This window comes from Perognathus longimembris, chromosome 28 (genome assembly GCF_023159225.1).
Source record: "Perognathus longimembris pacificus isolate PPM17 chromosome 28, ASM2315922v1, whole genome shotgun sequence".
NCBI lineage: Eukaryota > Metazoa > Chordata > Mammalia > Rodentia > Heteromyidae > Perognathus > Perognathus longimembris.
This window is the reverse complement of record NC_063188.1, coordinates 101,946,233-101,964,830: the sequence shown is the minus strand read 5'-3', so window position 1 is coordinate 101,964,830 and position 18,598 is coordinate 101,946,233. Positions and strand designations below refer to the sequence as shown.

The window sequence follows — 18,598 nt, the reverse complement described above, 5'->3', positions numbered from 1 at the left end:
TTCCTACTGAACAAGACTTCAAGTCCATGTGGCAAATCTTTTGCATCCCCCCCTTTCCTCAAAAAGAATGTGTTACTAATGCAAATGTTTTATGGAGGAGGGAGATAAGCTGAGAAGAAAAGGAAAAGCAATAAAGAAGTCTCCCTTGTCCAGGTGCAGGCTAGTACTGAGGCACACGCTAGGTGTCCTCTGTTTTTCCCCATCTCTCATCACACCAGGGAGCTGTCAGCTAATATGGACAACGACAGATGTCAAATGACAGATCATAGAGAAACCACCTGAGTTACCCTATCTTCTTTCTCCAGCTCTGAGGTCTCAGTCCAAAGATGTTCCTGAGCACGTAAGGCCCATTCAGGTGAAGCCCCTCCCTGCCCTCCTGGCTGGCTGCTCTAACATCTCAGACCTCAGCTCTTGACTACTAAAGCCAGGCAGGGACTACCTGGTTTCAGCTACCATTTTTTTTCCAGGCAACAGTCCTATGCTTAGAGGGAGGATGGGTGTACACAAAGCCACACTCAGCTGATGGGTAGCGGAGCTGGAACCAGATGGAAGGCTCCTGATGCCCAGCCCATTCTTTTCCCACCACACTTGGGATGGCAGTAACAAAAATGAGCATCCACATGTACATGCTTTATGCTCCAAGGGAGTTTTTTTTCTCTCTCTCTCAAATTAACAGCTAGCAGAGGGCTCAGCCCATCTGTGAAGATGGCAGATGCAGGGTCAGTCTTTCAGCTGTGCTCTGCCCTGCGGTGCTGTATTGCAGCTATCCTAGACCTTGGAACCTTCCAACCGTTAAGGGAAAACCAGAGCAATTCTGGTTTTCTCTTTTCATCAGATGGAGTCCCCCCGCCCCCACATCATTCCCCTTTCCCAGAAACACAGACCTAAGGCTCTTCTGACATCTGTGGAGTTGCTACCTACTTATCTAATCGCCAAAAAATGTCCCCCACACCACAAGCACTTTGATGACAAATGTGGTCCTACTTAAGTGTGGGACGAGAGCAAGGCCTGGGGCACAAGAAGTAGGAACCAGAGTAGTTCTCCTGGCAGTGATCCCCCTGCATTACATGCCCTTGTCCAGATGAGGACAAACAAGCTCTGCTATTTATAGATGGTGAAGACACATCAGAAAGTGATGGGACATTTCTCACTCAACTTCCCTCCAAATTTCTGTTCTTTGCACAGACTCTATAAAGATTCCTGGAAGAAGGCCTCCCTCCAGAGCACACCGTACTCCCCAGGCAAAAAAGATAATGCCAGCCACTAGTTCATGTCTGTAACCCTTGCTACTCAGAAGGCTGAGATCTAAGGATCTTAGTTTGAAGCTAGTCCAGGCAGGAGAGTCTATAATACTCTTATTTCTAATTAACCACAAAAAAGCCAGAAGTGGATTTGTAACTCAAATGGTAGCAATAAAAGCTAAGGGGCAGTGCCCAGATCCTGAGTTTAATCCCTAAGACCAACACACACACAGACACACACACACAGACACACACAGACACACACACACACACACACACACACACACACACACACCCCTCTACCTCATCTGTAACCTGCCAGCCTAACATTCAAAGACACTTCAAGGGGTTTTAAGATGCTGAACTGAGCTCCTGGACAATGTCTAGAGGAGAGAGAACTATTCATCATTCCACTCTGAGACTCATTTGAGGGGTGCCACTTGGAAGGAGAGCATTGAAAGCAACAGCCCATGGAAAAAAGTATGCCAGAAATGAAATGGCACCATGCACTTGTGAAGTGTTAATATTATATTTCCCAGTGTTTCAGTGCATCATTGTGGCCATCAGTGGCAGGAAAATCAATGTGATTCAGCCAGGGCTAAATCCTGCTGCTGTAGCAAATAAAATTCATTTTACATGCCAGTGAACATGGAGATTATATATATATATAAATCAAGTAAGGTCAGGAAGTAATACAGACATGCTTCTAATACGACAAGGTGCTTCTCCCTGTTCTCTGTGGGATTCCTCTGCTCCAAAAATCAAGTGCTCCCCGCCCCCCAATTCCAAGTCTCCTCCAAATCATGACTTTGTTGGTGCGTCTAGGAGATTCTGCCTATGCTTCTGTTCCTGAAGGACCCCCAGTATGCTGTCTGAAGATGTCTATATTCCCGCTTCCTCAAGAACTCTGCTCTTCAGGTTTCTAGCTTGCCATCTCTGCATGCGATTTCTAGAGTTGATTCTAACCTGCTTCTCTCCACCATTTGCTTAAGATTTCCTCTTTCTTTTTCCTTGTGGACCCTTCCTTCCTTGGGACTTCTCACAGAGATTCCTGAAGCAACTTCTTATAGTATTTGGGTTTGAACTCAGAGCTTTAGGCTCATTTGGCTTGCTAGCTTTGCTGGTGCTCTACCACTATAGCCATGCTTTTAGCTCTGCTTTTTGATGGCTATGGACTTACAGAATCATGGCGTTTTCTGTCTATGCTGGCTTCAAACTGTGATTATCCAGATCTTCAGCTCCTGAGTAGCTAGAATGACTGGTGTGTTTACTGGTACCCAGTTTCGGGATCGATTTTTTTTTTTTTTTGGCCAGTCCTGGGCCTTGGACTCAGGGCCTGAGCACTGTCCCTGGCTTCTTCGTGCTCAAGGCTAGCACTCTGCCACTTGAGCCACAGCGCCGCTTCTGGCCGTTTTCTGTATATGTGGTGCTGGGGAATCGAACCTAGGGCCTCGTGTATCCGAGGCAGGCACTCTTGCCACTAGGCTATATCCCCAGCCCTCGGGATCGATTTTTAAAGTCAATAATGCATATAGCCATATGGCTATCCATAGCCATATAAAAAAAGATGCAGGCATAGACAGTTATTTGAAATATATTCTTTCAATTTTAGATATCAAAAAGTCAGGTTTATATCTTGGATCCCTGATTATGTGTAAAAACCGTGTAGATAGAATGATCTTTTTACCCTTAATACCTTATTTATATGGTGACTGGACAAGGTGGGGAAGGTCACCTTTACCAATTGTGAGGCTGTAACTGAGCTATCGCCAAGGAATCTCTTACCATTATTAGATTTTTATGACTTTTTAAATATAGGTTCTCATGATGGAGCCCAGACTGACCTCAAATGTCCATCTTCCTGCCTCAGCCTTAGGAGCAAGCACCAGAACACCCAATGATCATCATTGAATTTTAAAATCAACCATCTTAATGACTTTTGACATCTTTTTGTGTTAAAGAAAAACTCACAGTAATTTAGTATCTAAAAATGGGAGGACTAACCTTACTAGTATTGGAGAATGTACACACCCGAGGAAGAGGGCACTGATTGTTAGGGCCTCACTGCATGCTCCCCACTTGCTCAGACTGGATACAAACTGCTTGTTGGTGTCCTGGTCTCTCTAGATATAACTTTCAAAAACAAATTGGGAAGCCAGGTACCAGTGACTCATACCTGTAATCCTAATTACTCACGAGGTGAGGATGGTGGTCCAAAGCCAGTCTGGGCAGGAAAGTCTGTGAAACTCTCATCTCCAGTTAACCACCAAAAGAGCCCGAAGTGGAGCTATGGCTCAATTGGTAGAGCAGTAGCCTTGAGCAAAAAAGCTCTGGGAAAAGAACCTAGTTCTTGAGTTTAAGCCCCATGGTCAGCATGCACGTGCATGCGTGTGTGTGTGTGTGTGTGTGTGTGTGTATGCACGCGCACACACATACATACACACATACACAAAGAAAATGAAAATGAAAAAAAAATCCTAATAGGAATACCTGAGCTCCACCCTTACTAAGACAATAGTGTTTGGTTCTTAATATTAAGTGAACATATCTTTAAAAAGACTATCCTTTCTCCTAATCTTACATATTTTCTATTTCTCCAAGATGCTAGTTTCTGTTGGAAGAGAAAGAAATTGCGCTCTGTAGAAATCATTCCGTGGCAGCAAGCTTTCTGGCTGCTGAGGAGAAGCACGAGCCCAGACATAGCAGCTGGAGCTGCAATGCCTAGTTCCCAAGAAGAGCTGCCAACAATTACTGTGTGTCCTTTTGTTCCATCATCTGGCTGGCTGGCCATCCATCCATCCATCTGGTCAGGTAAATGCTAGTGAAGATCAGGGTTCTCACAGCCCATAATACCCTTTCTCCAGAGAAACACTCGCCCTGAACTATTTGAATTCAGTTACCATTCCTACCTCAACTAATTTGGCAGAATAACACATGTTCACAAACTAGTATATACGCTGATTATTCAATGTAACCGCTTAGCAAAGAAAAAAAATGTAATGTCCATTTGGTAGCAAGCTTGCCTTTGATCTTTAAAATGTTTTGTCGTTTGAAATCTATGGCACACTAGGCTACTTAGAATGTCAGACACACATGGTAAAGAGCTTGCACAGGGGCTGGGAAGGCAGACAGAAGAGACAAAGTAGAACAAAATATCGGCACAGGCACCTTCCCCCTTGAAATGAACTGTGGTATCCAACAAGTGTTAGTTAAATGAGCCACTACCATATGCTCAACACTGCAAGGCATGTGGAGATGACAAAACACATTCTTGATCTGCTTTAAATCTGGCGAAAGAGTCTGAGGGTGTGTGCATCCCAAGTGGCACTGCACGGGGCCTGGCACTAGGCTAAACATGGGACTATCTGGCAACTGGAAGAGAGCAATCCTGAGAGGTAAGAGACATTTCAGAGGAAGACATGACTAGGTATGTTAGCAAGGGTGTGAGAGGTGAACACAATTACTAACTTGAGAAAATCTACAACCACAGTGGTTCTCAAAAGTGGGGGCTCTAGGAGCAGCAGCATGGAGGAGCTTATTAGATATGCAAATTCCAAGGCCTGCCTGGGAATTAGCAACCTACTGAGTTAGTGACTGCAAAGCAGGGCTGAGGAGTCCTCCGTCTTTGTTCCTTCCCCTCCCTTTTTACAAACCAATGCCTTGGGGACTGGGCAGACACAAGGTGAATGGTGGCTGGGATCTGGCCATCTTTTCCCAGGCTGCTCAAATGACAGAGATAACATGTGCATATGTGAAAATGGAGCCAGGTAACTTGAGAGGATGTGTGTATTTGGGATAGCTCTGTGTGTGTGTGTGTGTGTGTGTGTGTGTGTGTGTGTGTGTGTGTGTGTATAGACAAGGATAAAAGGTGACACTTATCAAAATACATGGTACTCATACATTGATATGTTGAATTGAAATCTCTCCTGTACAACACAACAACACAATATTGTACAACACAATAAATAATAATAATCAAAAGATCAAAGGAGTTGTATTTTCCATTGGCTTCTGTACAGAGCCCCATTGTGCATCCTTCTTGGCTGCCCATCCTCTGACATGTGGATCTGACAACTGGAAACTGAGAAAAGCTCAGCAGATGCAGAGGGGAATGGAACCGCTGTGGGTTTCAAGTATGGCTGGGAGGATGCCTCCCCTGGCCTGCAAACTGACTCCATCCTGTAACAAGAGGGCTGTGAGCAACTCTAGGAGGCAAGGGAGCAGTGAGAATTCCACGTCTCTGTCCCTGAGATCACTAATACAAAGAGCAACAGGAATATTACGGGGACTTATTGTAATCATTGAAATGAAGACTTTGGCAGTGTGCTCATTTCAGAGATGTGTGAGCCCATGTGAGCAGCAGCTGATTCTCCTGCCATCCTGCACTTGGGCAGCAGGTATATCACATGCAGCCCTGGAGCTATTCACTCATCTGGGGATGAGAGACATTCATGTGCCTCTCAATCATCTGCATCATGAACTGCTTCCATATTTGGCATAGTTGGGCCATAGTTGGCCATATTTTCCATAGTTGGGCATGGTAGGCTAATGTTAAAAGTAAATGATCATAAAGCCAAGATATTGTTAGGTTTTCATTCATTTGTGAAAGCTACACTTAAAACACATGCATATTCACAGACATGAACATACAGACAGACAGATATGTATACACTATAGTATATATGGATAAGCATAGAACATGAGTCTAACTAAGGAACTATGTAGGAGGAGAAAGGAAAAAGAAGAGGAAAAAAGATAGAGGGTGAACAACTTTGAGATATACACCAACTATATATAAAGACATAATAAAGAACCTCAATGAAAGCTGCTAATCAACAGGGGGTAGGAGAGGAAGAGAAACAGGCTCTCTTAGGGGATGGGGACTAATGAGAGAGAGTTGGGCTAATAAGGGTGGAAGAAATGGATATTGTTGAAATCGTTTGTAAGCAAGTACAAAAACAGAACAGTGAAACCTCTTGAAATTCTATTGGGACGGGGACTAGGGAGAAGGAGGAACGATACAGGGGGGAAAATTGATTGTATTCACGCATGGAAATGTCACACTGGCGTCCCCCCTTGTACAGTTAATGTATGCTAATAAAAAAAGACTTAAACCATTTTTAAAAGAAGTAAATGAGCCATGTTACAACACAAGATGAAGACTGAGGATGTTACTTTAAGTGAAATAAGCCAGTCATAAAAAAAGACAAACACTGTGTGTTTCTACTTCTGTGAGGGACCTAGAGGTCATACTCAGAGACACAAAGTAGACTGATGGATGCCAGGGCTGCGGGAAGGGGGGAATAGGGAGCTGCTATATAATGGGTACAGAGATGCAGTTTTCAAAGGTGAAATGAATCCTGACAATGGTCAAACAGCAGTATGAATGTGCTTAATACCATTACAAAACAGCTATGAAGGTAAATTGTACATCACTGTATCACAGTTTCAAAAATATTAAGTAAACACTCTTCTTGTCTTATTGCAGTATACAGTCTGATAGGCAGCAATAAAAAGACAATGGCATTGATGCACAGATATGGGCCACAGGATAGATAGACAAAGTGAGGTGATAGGGACAGCTGCTTTGCCAAGACTTGCAGTCCTCTGAAGTGGGATGAGATTCGAACCTGGAGGCCTGCCTGACTTGCGCATGACAGCTCAAACACCCTAGCCAACTCTCACTATGCAGTTCACTTGTAAGAAGAATGCAATGTGCTACCATGTACACAGAAAGACCTGTGGGTCACTGTTTTGCTCTAGTGTGTCTCATCAACATGTACAGGGTATATGTTAAGTGGCAGAAAGTTCCAGCAATATACTTTTTAGACAGAAGGTAACTGTTTCTTGCTCTTCAGTGAGTATCCCATTTCTATCTCATACTATGAACTTTGATTTCATTTTCCTAAACATGCATCCAGTCAGTCAGTAAAGCAGTTTTCATTTTGCTAGCTACATCTCCAGTATATGTTTGCAAAAGTCACGTCTCTAGATTTTAGGGGTCTTACAGCTCAGAGACACTAGGAAAATCTCTGCCATGTCGGCTCTAGGGTTCAACAACAGGCTAGATACCAAAAGGCTGAGCACCCACAGAGAGGGGCAGAGTATGTATACTCTGTATGTATGTAGCTATAGCTACAAGTGAACTTAGGTAGACCAGTAGGTCTTCTAGAGGGTTTCTCTAACAAAGACCAGGGAAATGGCCTGTGTATCAACAGGACCCCATTGGCTTCCCAACCTTCCTCTCCTGATTCTGAAAAACAGACTGTTAGCTCCTGACCTTGCATTCCCCCCCACAAACCCACCCCAGACAGCAGTGGCTGGCATCTTCAGATTATTTTGTCCACTTCTCCTCCCTCTCCTTCTTTCCCTTTCCAAGTCTGCAGCCCTCAAGCCCAGGTCCCAGAGGTCCTGCGTCTGTCACAGGCCTGATCCCACCTCCAAGAAGAATGCAGCACTACCTGGTGTGGGTCAGCGGACCCACTGGTCGCTCCGGCCTTTTCGGAGGCAGCGCGCTCGGTCTGCTAAGGGAATTGCTCTTAGGTGGTCGAGGTTTTTTTGGTGGGATGGCAGGAACCGAGGGCTTCTGCAAATCCAGTTTTGGCTCTCTCTCTGGTCTTTCTTTAAGTCATTGACAACACATCAAGAAAACAGAGAGGCAGTGTAAGTGACAATACTTAGATGCAAATAGTGAATTTCCTGCTTTTAAATAAATTATGGATGCCATTTCTAAAGGTAAGGTTGGTAAAGAGCAGCAATTATACCCTCCTTCCCATGCTTTTGCTTGCACTTATCCTTCTGTCTGGAGTGCCATTGTGGCTCCTGTAATCTCCCCTCTCCTCCAGCTTCTACTCTCTCTTCAGAGCCTGGCTGAAAAGTGACATTGTCATTTTCTCTCCTCACAACTGGAACTATCATCCCTGGCAGACTTCCTCCTTTCTTATCAGAGCACTGGAGAGCAGCCTCAAATACAAAGGCTTTCTGGGAGGACGCATGCTCTGCACAGTCCCAGGCTGCCGGCCTCAGACAGCAGGACCCATGTCTGCCCATCTCCTTAAGAGTCTAGACAGTGCTAGTGCATGGCTGATATTTAGCAGATGGTTGATGGGTTTGATAAATGGCCCACAAGAACTGCTGCTGGGTGTGGAGAGGGAATAGGCCTGGCTCTTCTTATGGTGGCCTCTGAGAAGGGGCTGAGCCAATGAAAGGGGGGGGTGGCGTTTCAGGGAATAATTTGTTTGGGATTTTTGTGTGTGTGTGCAGAATTTGAACTGGGAAGGTAACGTGGGACTTCTTGGGTATTTGGTTTCCAAATCTTTTTGGAGTCAGAGCTAGCAGCACACATCCACAATCTTCTTAATAAAGATGGGTTCGCACAGTTACCCGTTGGAGTGCAGGTAAGGTTCTCTGTGTTCGCTTGATGAACACCTTTTATAGTCATGTCATTTGGAGGTCTATATCAATTGGCAAAAAGTTGAGGAAATTTATCAGCCATCCCTTGCTTTTCTCTGTGATGTTTCTGTGGGAAACCATTCTCTAACCAACAATGCTAGGAACCCATTTTCTTTAAGGAAGATAGCTAAAGCTCAGCTGAAATACAGGGGTGATTTCTCTTACTGGGCAAGAGGATCAGCACAAGGACAAGAACTCTGGCAACTTGCTGGTTGAATATGAGAGGGAGTTGTGCTGACCTCACAGGGACAAGCCTCTGGGCAGTTCTGGTTCTCTGACTTCTCTACTATTTCTGACCAGAGGTAGGTTAGGGCTTCTGCCTCCCTGACCTATGATCATAGAGAAATAAGGACTCATAGGAAGGGAGTGGCGAGGAAGAAGGAGGAGTTGTGTAGCCACTTGACTAGCCAAGGAGTGTGGCTGTTCACACGTCATCCTCAAAGTTAGTCAGCATGGACCAGTGTAGGAAGCATCCTCATCGCAGAGCCTGGCTAGTCCCTAGACACTAGTCTTGTATCCTCCATGAGGACAGGGGGTAGTGTTTGGTTATTTCAGAATGCATGCTTTTATCAAACAGCAATTGGTAAGCATCTATTCTATTGCAATTTGTTCCCTGCTCTCTGACACAGACTTAGCCTTCACAACTCAAAGTTGACCTGTATACTGCAAAGGTCATAGGTAAAGGTTCTTAACAGCTGGCAATGTTGGCAAAACTTTTAGCAGGCTGGCATGAAATATTAAATTTCACCATAAAATTTCATGAGGCCACTGAGGAGTGCCTCTAAGTAATTATATTCATTATTTCAGTATTTCTCTTGTGACTTCAAAATAACTATTTTTAAAATGGAATTTGCTTGGCCCCCTGTTTATAATAACAGCATAGCACTTTTCCCATAAACTGTGTGATCAATCAAATCTTGGGCACCTAATAAAATGAGTCCTTCCATAGCATGCAGATTTCTTTAGGAGAAATATTCAGAATGATGGGAATCAAGCACATTTGTAAACCTGATTATGTGAGATTCAAGCCATTTCACTGCCAATGACATTTCTGATCACTTTCTGGAAACTCTCAAGTCCTGGGCTGCTTCTCTCAGTATTGTCATGCTATCCTTCCTCTCCCCAAGGATAAGTGTCTGTAACACATGGCCCAGTAGTGTCTGAGGGAGAAGGTTTTCATCTGTCTGGGTAGGACTTTTGCTAAGCCAAGTCCATCCATTACCATTCAATGAGCACCTAGGGCACTGGGAAAGGGGGAAGGACTGGGGAGGAGACTGTCAAATTCACCTGGGCCCTCAAGGAACTTATAGCTCACCAACATCAGAGTATGGGCAAAGTGGTGATAGCAGACATGTTGCTGAAGAAGCTCAATGTGTTGAGGCTGGGCTAGTTGCTTTTCAGCTGATGAGAAACTATGGTCCTACAAAATGTCACATAACCTTCTTCTAGTTCCTTAGGAACAAGAAGTTTAGAAATAACCTAAACAAACCCACAATCACCATATTCCAGAGAAAAAGCACATTCTGTGGAATCTGGACTAGTGCCATTCAGCAGTCTCATGTCTTGTTATTCTAGAAATGCCAACAAAGAATTGAATTTATACCTTTGTCTTCTGTTCTATTTGGAAGGGTTTCTGGTCTTTCAGGAGGTATCTTTTTCATTTCATGTTTTCTTTCAGTGGTACCTAGGAAGTGAAGGATAATAGAGATCAGAAGATGTTTTCTTTATTCATGTATTTGTTTATGTGTTTTATTTGTATTTTTCTTTTAAAAACTTTTATTTTTTATTATAATGGCTATGTACAGAGGGGTTGCAGTTACATAAGTCAGATAATGAGTGCATTTCTTTTTGTCCCAGTTTTTCCCCTTACAACCCCCTCCTCAAGTTGTATAGTTCATTTCCAACATGTTCATGTTGGAATTTATTAGGTATAGCAAAAAGCGTTGGATGCTTTTTCCCTAAACTGTATACTGGTGTTACCAGGCTAATATGTGTTGCTTAGAAACACAAAAGAAGTCATTTTCAGTCTATGTCACTAAATTTGTTTGCCTATCCCTCCTTAATTCCTAAGAACATCACTAATATTTTCTGATATTTTAGAGCTGGCTTCCTGAAGGATAGAAATATTTATAAGACATCACTGAGTGTGGATGGCAAATGTGTTGAAATAAATAAGTTACTCATCAAAAGATAACAAATAAGCTGGACACTGTGACTCATATCTGTCATCCTAATTACTTGGAAGACTGGAATTGAGAGAACTGTGGTTTGAGTGCAACCAAGGAATCAATGAGACTCTTTCTCAACCAATAGCTAGATATGATGGCTCACATTTATCATACCAGCAATATGAAAGGCTGAGACTGGGAGGATCATGGTTTTCAGGCCAACTCAGGCAGCAGTCTGTGAATTTTGTCTCAATGGAAGTATGGGCATGGTGGTGCACACCTTGTCATCCCAGCGACAGCAGAAAGTTAAAAACAAACAAACAAACCCAAAACAGAAGTTATGCACCTGGGCAGGAAGTGAGATGCTATCTCAAAAAGCAATACAAAAAAGCGCTGGTGCCGGGTGCCAGGGGCTCATGTCTGTTATCCTAGCTACTCAGGAGGCTGGGATGTACAGATCAAAGTTCAAAGCCAGCCAGGGTAGAAAAGTCTCCCGTGAGACTCTTATCTCCAATCAACCACTCAAAAACTGGAAGTGGTGCTGTGGCTCAAATGGTAGAGTGCTAGCTAGCCTTGAGCACAAAGATGCTCAGGGATAGGGCCCAAGCCTTAAGTTCAAGCCCCATGATCACCCCCCCTACCAAAAAAAGAGCTGGAAGCATGGCTCATGGGTAGAATGCCTTCACAGCAAGCCCTGAGTTCAAACCCAAGAACCACAAACATTCTATAAATAAAGGCTCACTGGATATTATGCTCTACAAATAAAAAGGGGTTCACAAGGACCTAGATTCCATCTTGTAGCCATTATAAAATAAGGTCTAGAATTGTTGGATATCCCTCTCATTAAGAGGTGATATTTATATCCCCTTGTTCAGAATGTGGCCAAGTTTCAACCTCCCTCGACCAGTGATAGGAATAATATAACTTCTAAGGCCAAGTCATTAATAGGCCATGTGGATTATACTTTACTTGTTGGAATACTAAAAGTTCATGTAAGAAGTCAATGATCCCAAAGAAGCCATGTGTCAACACTCTGGTCTAGAGTCTCAGTAAGTCTAGTTTCCCAATCAACTCCTGCTGTAGATGTGTGAATGAAGCAGCTATCTCTAAGGCAGAGAGATCCTCTAGTCATAGGAGTCCAGCTTTCCCAGCCAAGGTCCCAGACCAGAAAGAACAGAACTGGCTATCCTGGTCATCCTATTTATACTCTTAACCCTTAGAAACTTTGAGCATAAGACAATTTTGTGTTTATTAAATTTGGAGTGGTTTATAATGCAAGCAATCATATGTGGAACATTATTTTAAGTTGAGAGATACGCAGATATGTTACAGTTATCTCCTTCAATCTTTCAAGTATGAGATTATTCAAAAATATCACTTGGCATTTTATCTTTATCCACATAGACTGCAACTGTTCCCTTACCTGAAGTCCTCATAGGTACACTGGCCTCAGGTTTGTACAATCACTTTGCAAATAGCTAAAGCACAAAGCACCCTATTAATGTATACATTTCCTTGGGTACTTGACAAATATTTCATATGATCAGTCCCAAAGATGAGTACTTGGTACTAAAATCTCAATTAGACTGCCTCAGATGCCAAAATAATTTTTGGTACCAGAAAAATTTTAAAAGTTGAGGAGTTGTCTTTGAACTAAGGATCTTGAAGTCTTTCTTGGCTTTTTGCTCTACTACTTAAGCCATACCTCTACTTCTGGCTTTTTTTGCTGGTTAATTGGAAATAAGAATCTCATAGACTTTCCTGATGGGGCTAGCTTCAAAACATGATCCACAGATCTCAGCCTCTTGAGTAGCTAGGATTGTAGGCGTGAGCCACTGGTGCCTGGCAATTTTTATTTAATTCCACTGAACTCATATTTCATCCGGATCCCTTTAATGACTATAAATTAAAAACTGTACTGTATCTGATTTATACCAATTACATACTTGGGGTTCTTTTGGTAAAGGAAAGTTGGTAATGGGGAAATTATTATCTCCTCATCACAAAGCATTTTTCCCCAAGATCATTCAGCATGATAAATGAACAGTTTTTATTTACCACACAAAAGTCATCCTGCTTTCCAGGCAGAAACTCATCACAAACATTGATAAAATTATTTCAAAAGGACAGGAATATGCCAACCTGGCTACAATGTGGTCTCCTAATGATAGAGAGCAAGTTGAATGTCATTCCTAGAGACACAGATAGACCATTGGACTATCTTAAAATAATCTTATTCTAGTTAGTGTATTCTACATTGCCTGAGTATTGAACTGCTTGATTCATCTCCTTGGACTCCAACTGGTAGTTAAGGCCCTTTGGGGAAGGGGTCTTCAGAGGAAAACACATAAATAGCCTGCTTTAATCTCAGCACAATAAAATATTTATATAGCTAGAACCACTAGGTGGCAAAATGGAACTGCTCAATGCCAATAGGAATGGGGGCAGAGCAGGAGATGTAATTAACACCCTATTTCAGGGCTTAATCTCTGGAATTCCCAATTATGCCCAAGGGAATTGGAAAAAATGAGGGGTCAAACTGAGCTTCTCCCCCAAACTGGCAGACCAAAATTCTTTTTAAAGAAATGGTTTCTTAATACATTTATGAAAAAACTAATGAAGAAATCTGCTCATACTTTAAGTGTGACAGAAACATAATTGTGGGTGTGCAAAACTAAAATCATTTCTGCTCTTTTTCTAAGTGTTTTTAACTTTTTATTAATGGGTATTAATTGGACAAATAATGGATTTATTATGTCACTTTTGTACACTTAGATAATATACTTTGATATATTTATCTCCTTGCACTCTCTTTTGTCCCCTCCCCCACTTGGGTGTTGCTTTTCTAAAATGCCACTTAACTAGTTATGCATGGAGGAATTTCTTCATATGATTACAATTAACTAGCCATTATAAAGATTAAATTATATTGAGAAATACATGTGTCATCGCATAGGTTCTTTTTTTTTGTCAGTTGTGGGGCTTGAACTCAGGACCTGGGCACTGTCCCTGAGCCTCTTTGTGTGCAAGGCTAGCACTCTACCACTTGAGCCAAAGTGGTACTTCTGACGAGTCATCTTTATAAGAATTCACTGTGCAATGAATTGTGGAAGGCCTGCTACCATCAGTTTTTCCTGGATTATTCCACCTTAATATCTGAACTACACAGAAAAAGTAAGCTTTTCAAGATTAAAAATGAATCAGGAGGAAAATTGTTTATGACTAGACACACATCTTTTCATTGTGAGGTAAGTGAAGTAAGTACACATTTGGGCTAACCGAAGGGAGACAAGGCATTGAAAATCCGGGGGTGGGGTGGAGTTGTCCCCTTCCCTAAACTGGCCTACAATCCAGGACAATGACAGTTCTCTCCTTAGGAACAGTTTATTCAAATGAACAAACAAAACTGGTTCCTTCAAAAGTGCTTTCTGACCATTCTCATTAAGAGCCTCAGTTTTTGCACTGTATCAGGGATTCACTTTGATAATTTTTTGTTTTTGTTTGTTTTTAAGGAGAAATGGTAGTCTATTCAAAACCTGCTTGCCGAGACTACATAAGTGCCCAATTTGACAATCTGTGGCATTTGAATCCAGTAATCTTGAGCTCTATCAAGGACAATTTGAATATATACAAAAGAAAGATGAATTCTTTATCTGATGGAACTGAACAGTACATTACCTGCCCCTTGTTTGATGACAGGAGCGGATGGAGGAGGTGGTTTCTTGGGCCTCTGAAAAATAATCACAATGATACCACATGAGACAATGTTGGCAAGCTGTCCTCTCACAGAAGGACCACAGACATTGTTTTGTATGTGCAGTGTGGACAATTTAGAGAACCTTTCCAAAAAATTGAGCAATTCTCTCTCCAGGGACGCCAGCTTTTGGCACCTCTAAACAAACACTAAAATAAATGCAGTCGGCAAAACAAAACTCTGATCGACAAATGAAACACCATTTCCCCATTTCTAAATTTGTAACAGCCTTCTGGAAAAGCACGGCTCAGCAAAAAATGGCCTGAAACCAGCCAGCACAATGGTACTCCTACGCTGAAACAGCATTTGCAATTAAGATTGAATCTGCTGAATAACCAAGCAATTCAACCAGAGTCACTGTGAAGAGAAGACTCAAAATCCGATCTGCTGTGGATGGGGGAACCTTTAACAAAATGCAGCCTAAGAGTCCACTGCAGCCAGGCAGGTCCTAAGCTTCGGTCTCTTTCTATGCTGAGCCAGACAGACCATTTGTGAGGTCATCCGTGAACCAGTTGTACACTGTCACATGCAAAAGCTGAAACCGAGTCTCTCTCTCTCTCTCTCTCTCTCTCTCTCTCTCTCTCTCTCTCTCTCTCTCTCTCTCATTAATTTTTTAATCATTTTTCCAAGTCAGCTGCTATTTTGTTTTTCTCTCATACAGTCACTCTGTATGTGATGGAAACAGCAATGCAATCAATAGTATTCATCTTTGAACTAGTTCCAGGGTAGCCAGGAACTTCCTTATCACCCAAGATGGCCTGCAGGAAGGAAATGGATGAATGATTCAGTGATTGGAGAATTCAGCCAGAGCATCATCTTGGACAGCCAAAGTGCAAGGGGGGGGGAGGGGAGGTCAAGGGCAAGGGGAGAGCCATGTGGTGGTCACAATCAACAAGGAAGTATGGAAATGGGGAGGACTGAAGCACATGATCTAGGTCATTGCCAGTGCTTCTCCTTACCCTTTCTGGGTATCACAGACTTGGGATTTTATGAACACTCTGTGGAGTATCATCTCTTCCCCAGAAACATACTACTGTACCATTGCTAAAGGGAGCAGCAAAGGCACATGCCCAGTCCTGACATCAGGAAGCAGGAAGAAATAGTTTTGAGTCAAATCCATAGACTACTAGATCTTGAAGATGCTTTCTTGGTTTCATCATAGTGTGTAAGCTCTGGTTTCAATAACTTTTCGGTCCTGATTTTCACTAGACGGATGATTAAGTCCAGTTTGTCTAAGTAGATACTATAACTTGGTACAAGAGGCAGGGTTCCAAAAATCTGACTGTCATTACAGATCTTTAATATTAGTCATGTACACTGAGAAATCAAATTCACCTGTTCTCATCTATACATTACAATGAACCTGACCTTGCTATTGGGAGGAGATAGTTTCACAAGCAAGGTTAGTAAGATCTGACTCGTATAATTCTTGTGACAACTTCATGAGGTAGTGATATCAACATGTCTATTCTGCTGTTGAAATCATGGAGACTCTGAGAGAGAAAACCATTTCCCAATGTTCCCAAGTTATCTAGTGATGCAAGGATGGACAGCACTAAGATTCAATCCCAGGGCTCCCTGCTCTTAACCACCCAGAAAGTTCCATCCAGCCAGAGAACATCCACAAGACAAACCACCATGGAGCTATAATACTAATGCAAGGGGTTCATGAAATCACAGGCAACTATGTTATGGTAAAGTCAGGAGAAGAAAATGGGTATCAGCTTTCAGCTAATGCTTTAGCTCAACTATGCTACAATATCCAAAGAAAGAAAAAAGGATGGGAAATAAATAAATTTGGACTGGGCAAGATAGCATGTCTGCAATCCTAGCAATAAGGAGGTGGAGGCAGAAGGATCATGAGTTTGTGGCCAGCCTGGGCTGCATAGTGAGGTCCTGTCTGAGAAAAAAAAGGAAAAAGTAATCAAAGGGGAAAAAAGAAGTAAACTTGAAGTGGTGCTCTCTGACTAGTAGGATTACCAATGTACATGCTTGTGAGTATATGTTTCCTTCTTAATGTTTTTCTGTATTGTCTATATAAGTACAGATACACTTAGTATATAAAAGCAAGCTAGGCAGGCACCAGAGGCTCATGCCTGTAATCCTAGCTACTAAGGAGATAGAGATTGGGAGGATTGTGGTTTGAGGCCAGCCAAGGCAAAATATTTCTGAGACAACCCCATCCATCTCAACAAAACTGGTTGTGGGGGTATGTGCCTGTCATTGCAGCTACCTGGGAGGCTGAGATTAGAAGGACTGTGGTTCCAGGCCAACCCAGACAAAAAGATCCCAAGAGCCCATCTTGACAGAAAAAGTTGGGTGTGATTGGTGTATGCCTATTTTCCCAGCTACAGTAGGAAGTGTATAGGAGGACTTTGGCCCAGAATAGCCAGGGCAAAAAGTGAAACCTTAATTCAAAAATAAGCAGTACATTAAAGAAAGACCTGGAGATATGGTTCAGGAGGTAGAATACCTGCCTTGTAAGCTTGAAGCTTTGAGCAGCCCTTCCCCCACAGAAAGGAGCCTCATCTCATTGTATATAGGCCCTGCACTGATGTGTTTTTATTTTAATTTTCCTTTTTAATTGTTACTGTAAAGGTGATGTACAGAGGGGTTACAGTTACATAAGTTAAGTAATGAGTATATTTCTTCCACTAAGCCTTTCCCTTGGCTCCCTGTCAGCTCCATCTAGCATTCAACTGACTCCTCCCTATTCCTTCCTCCCTTCTCTGTCTTTATGTAAATTAGACTGGGGATCGATGTGTGTTTACCTAATGAAATTACCACTGAAACTCTGCCAATTAACATTTCTTTACTTCAGGACCAGAATAATTTCTTATGCACAAAACTGCCAACACCCTATGGCCTTCTTCTTCCTAGACAAGTCCCAACCATATCTCCCATCCATAGACATCTTTTTTTACAGTAAGTTTAAAAAAAAATTAATTTAATTTTTTTAAATTTTATTGTCGAATTGATGTACAGAGAGGTCCATAGAAATCTTTCTTACTCCTTGCTGGTTTGAAATCTTCTATAACCAATGTCACATGAGTCTCCTCTAGTGCAAACTGTTAGCCAGTGACCTTGCCCCAAACCACACATACACACACACACACACACACACACACACACACGCACGCACAAAGACAATTATAAGTCATCATATTTTCCAAGATTACTGGGCAAAGAAAACAAATCCCTTAATGTGGTGTCAGATTTGGCATGCAGCAGATTCATGAGATGTGGCAATGTGGAGCAGGCGGGGTGGGGGGGCAGGGAAAGGGGACAGAAGAAAAGGGGGCAGGAAGGGAGGATGGGAAGTGATGCACTAACCAATGTGTGTATGTATGTGTGTGTGTGAAAAATGCGTATGCACACACGTGTGAATGTGGCAAAAGGAAGAGGCAGCGGAATGCCTATACTGGGAGGTGTGACATTTGTGGAGGCACATAGGCCACACCTCTGAAAGGAAGGCACAGTGTGAGCTGTCCCTGCATCTGCCATGTTGGATCAGCACTAGTCACATGCCTCCTACGTTTATTAGCAGATAGAGGTTGTAGGTGTTTCATTTTATTGTCCTTGTTCCTTTGACTGATTTCAATTTCTCTTGTTTTTACCTAACTTAAGTCATCATGTGTCCTTAGGTAAGAAACAAAGCCATCTTTTTCAAATAAGACATCTTTTAAGGTAATTCTAGGCAAAACTCAGACTGGGGTCCATGTAACTCTGGACTATCCCCAAAAAGATTAATGAAGAATGAAACACAGGCCTAATTTTTTTTTAAAAAAATTTGCAACAAGAAGATGGGGACAAGGGAGTAAGACCTGAGGATACAGATTAGGTCAACCTCTAGCAAAATGTGACAATAAAAAATTATCACAGAAATTCATTACTCTCAAAGTAGACTTAAGTAGATCATTGAGTTGATTTTCCTCAAAATGTCCAACAGTGGCTAGGTAACGGAAATGGGATTAGTCATCTCC

The 18,598-nt window shown here is 42.4% G+C and overlaps 1 protein-coding gene across 4 annotated transcripts in view; it reads right to left on the bottom strand.

Annotated features, from left to right (window-relative positions):
• Sh3kbp1 (SH3 domain containing kinase binding protein 1) overlaps window positions 1-18,598 on the bottom strand; it is a 311,679-nt gene that overhangs the window by 37,599 nt on the left and 255,482 nt on the right. For all 4 annotated transcript variants that reach the window (XM_048336005.1, XM_048336007.1, XM_048336008.1 and 1 more), the window contains 3 exons: window positions 14,540-14,591; window positions 10,297-10,377; window positions 7,703-7,862 (listed from right to left, as the gene is read on the bottom strand). In XM_048336005.1, coding sequence (XP_048191962.1) covers window positions 7,703-7,862; window positions 10,297-10,377; window positions 14,540-14,591 — 293 coding nt within the window. The remainder of the gene's footprint in view (window positions 1-7,702; window positions 7,863-10,296; window positions 10,378-14,539; window positions 14,592-18,598) is intronic.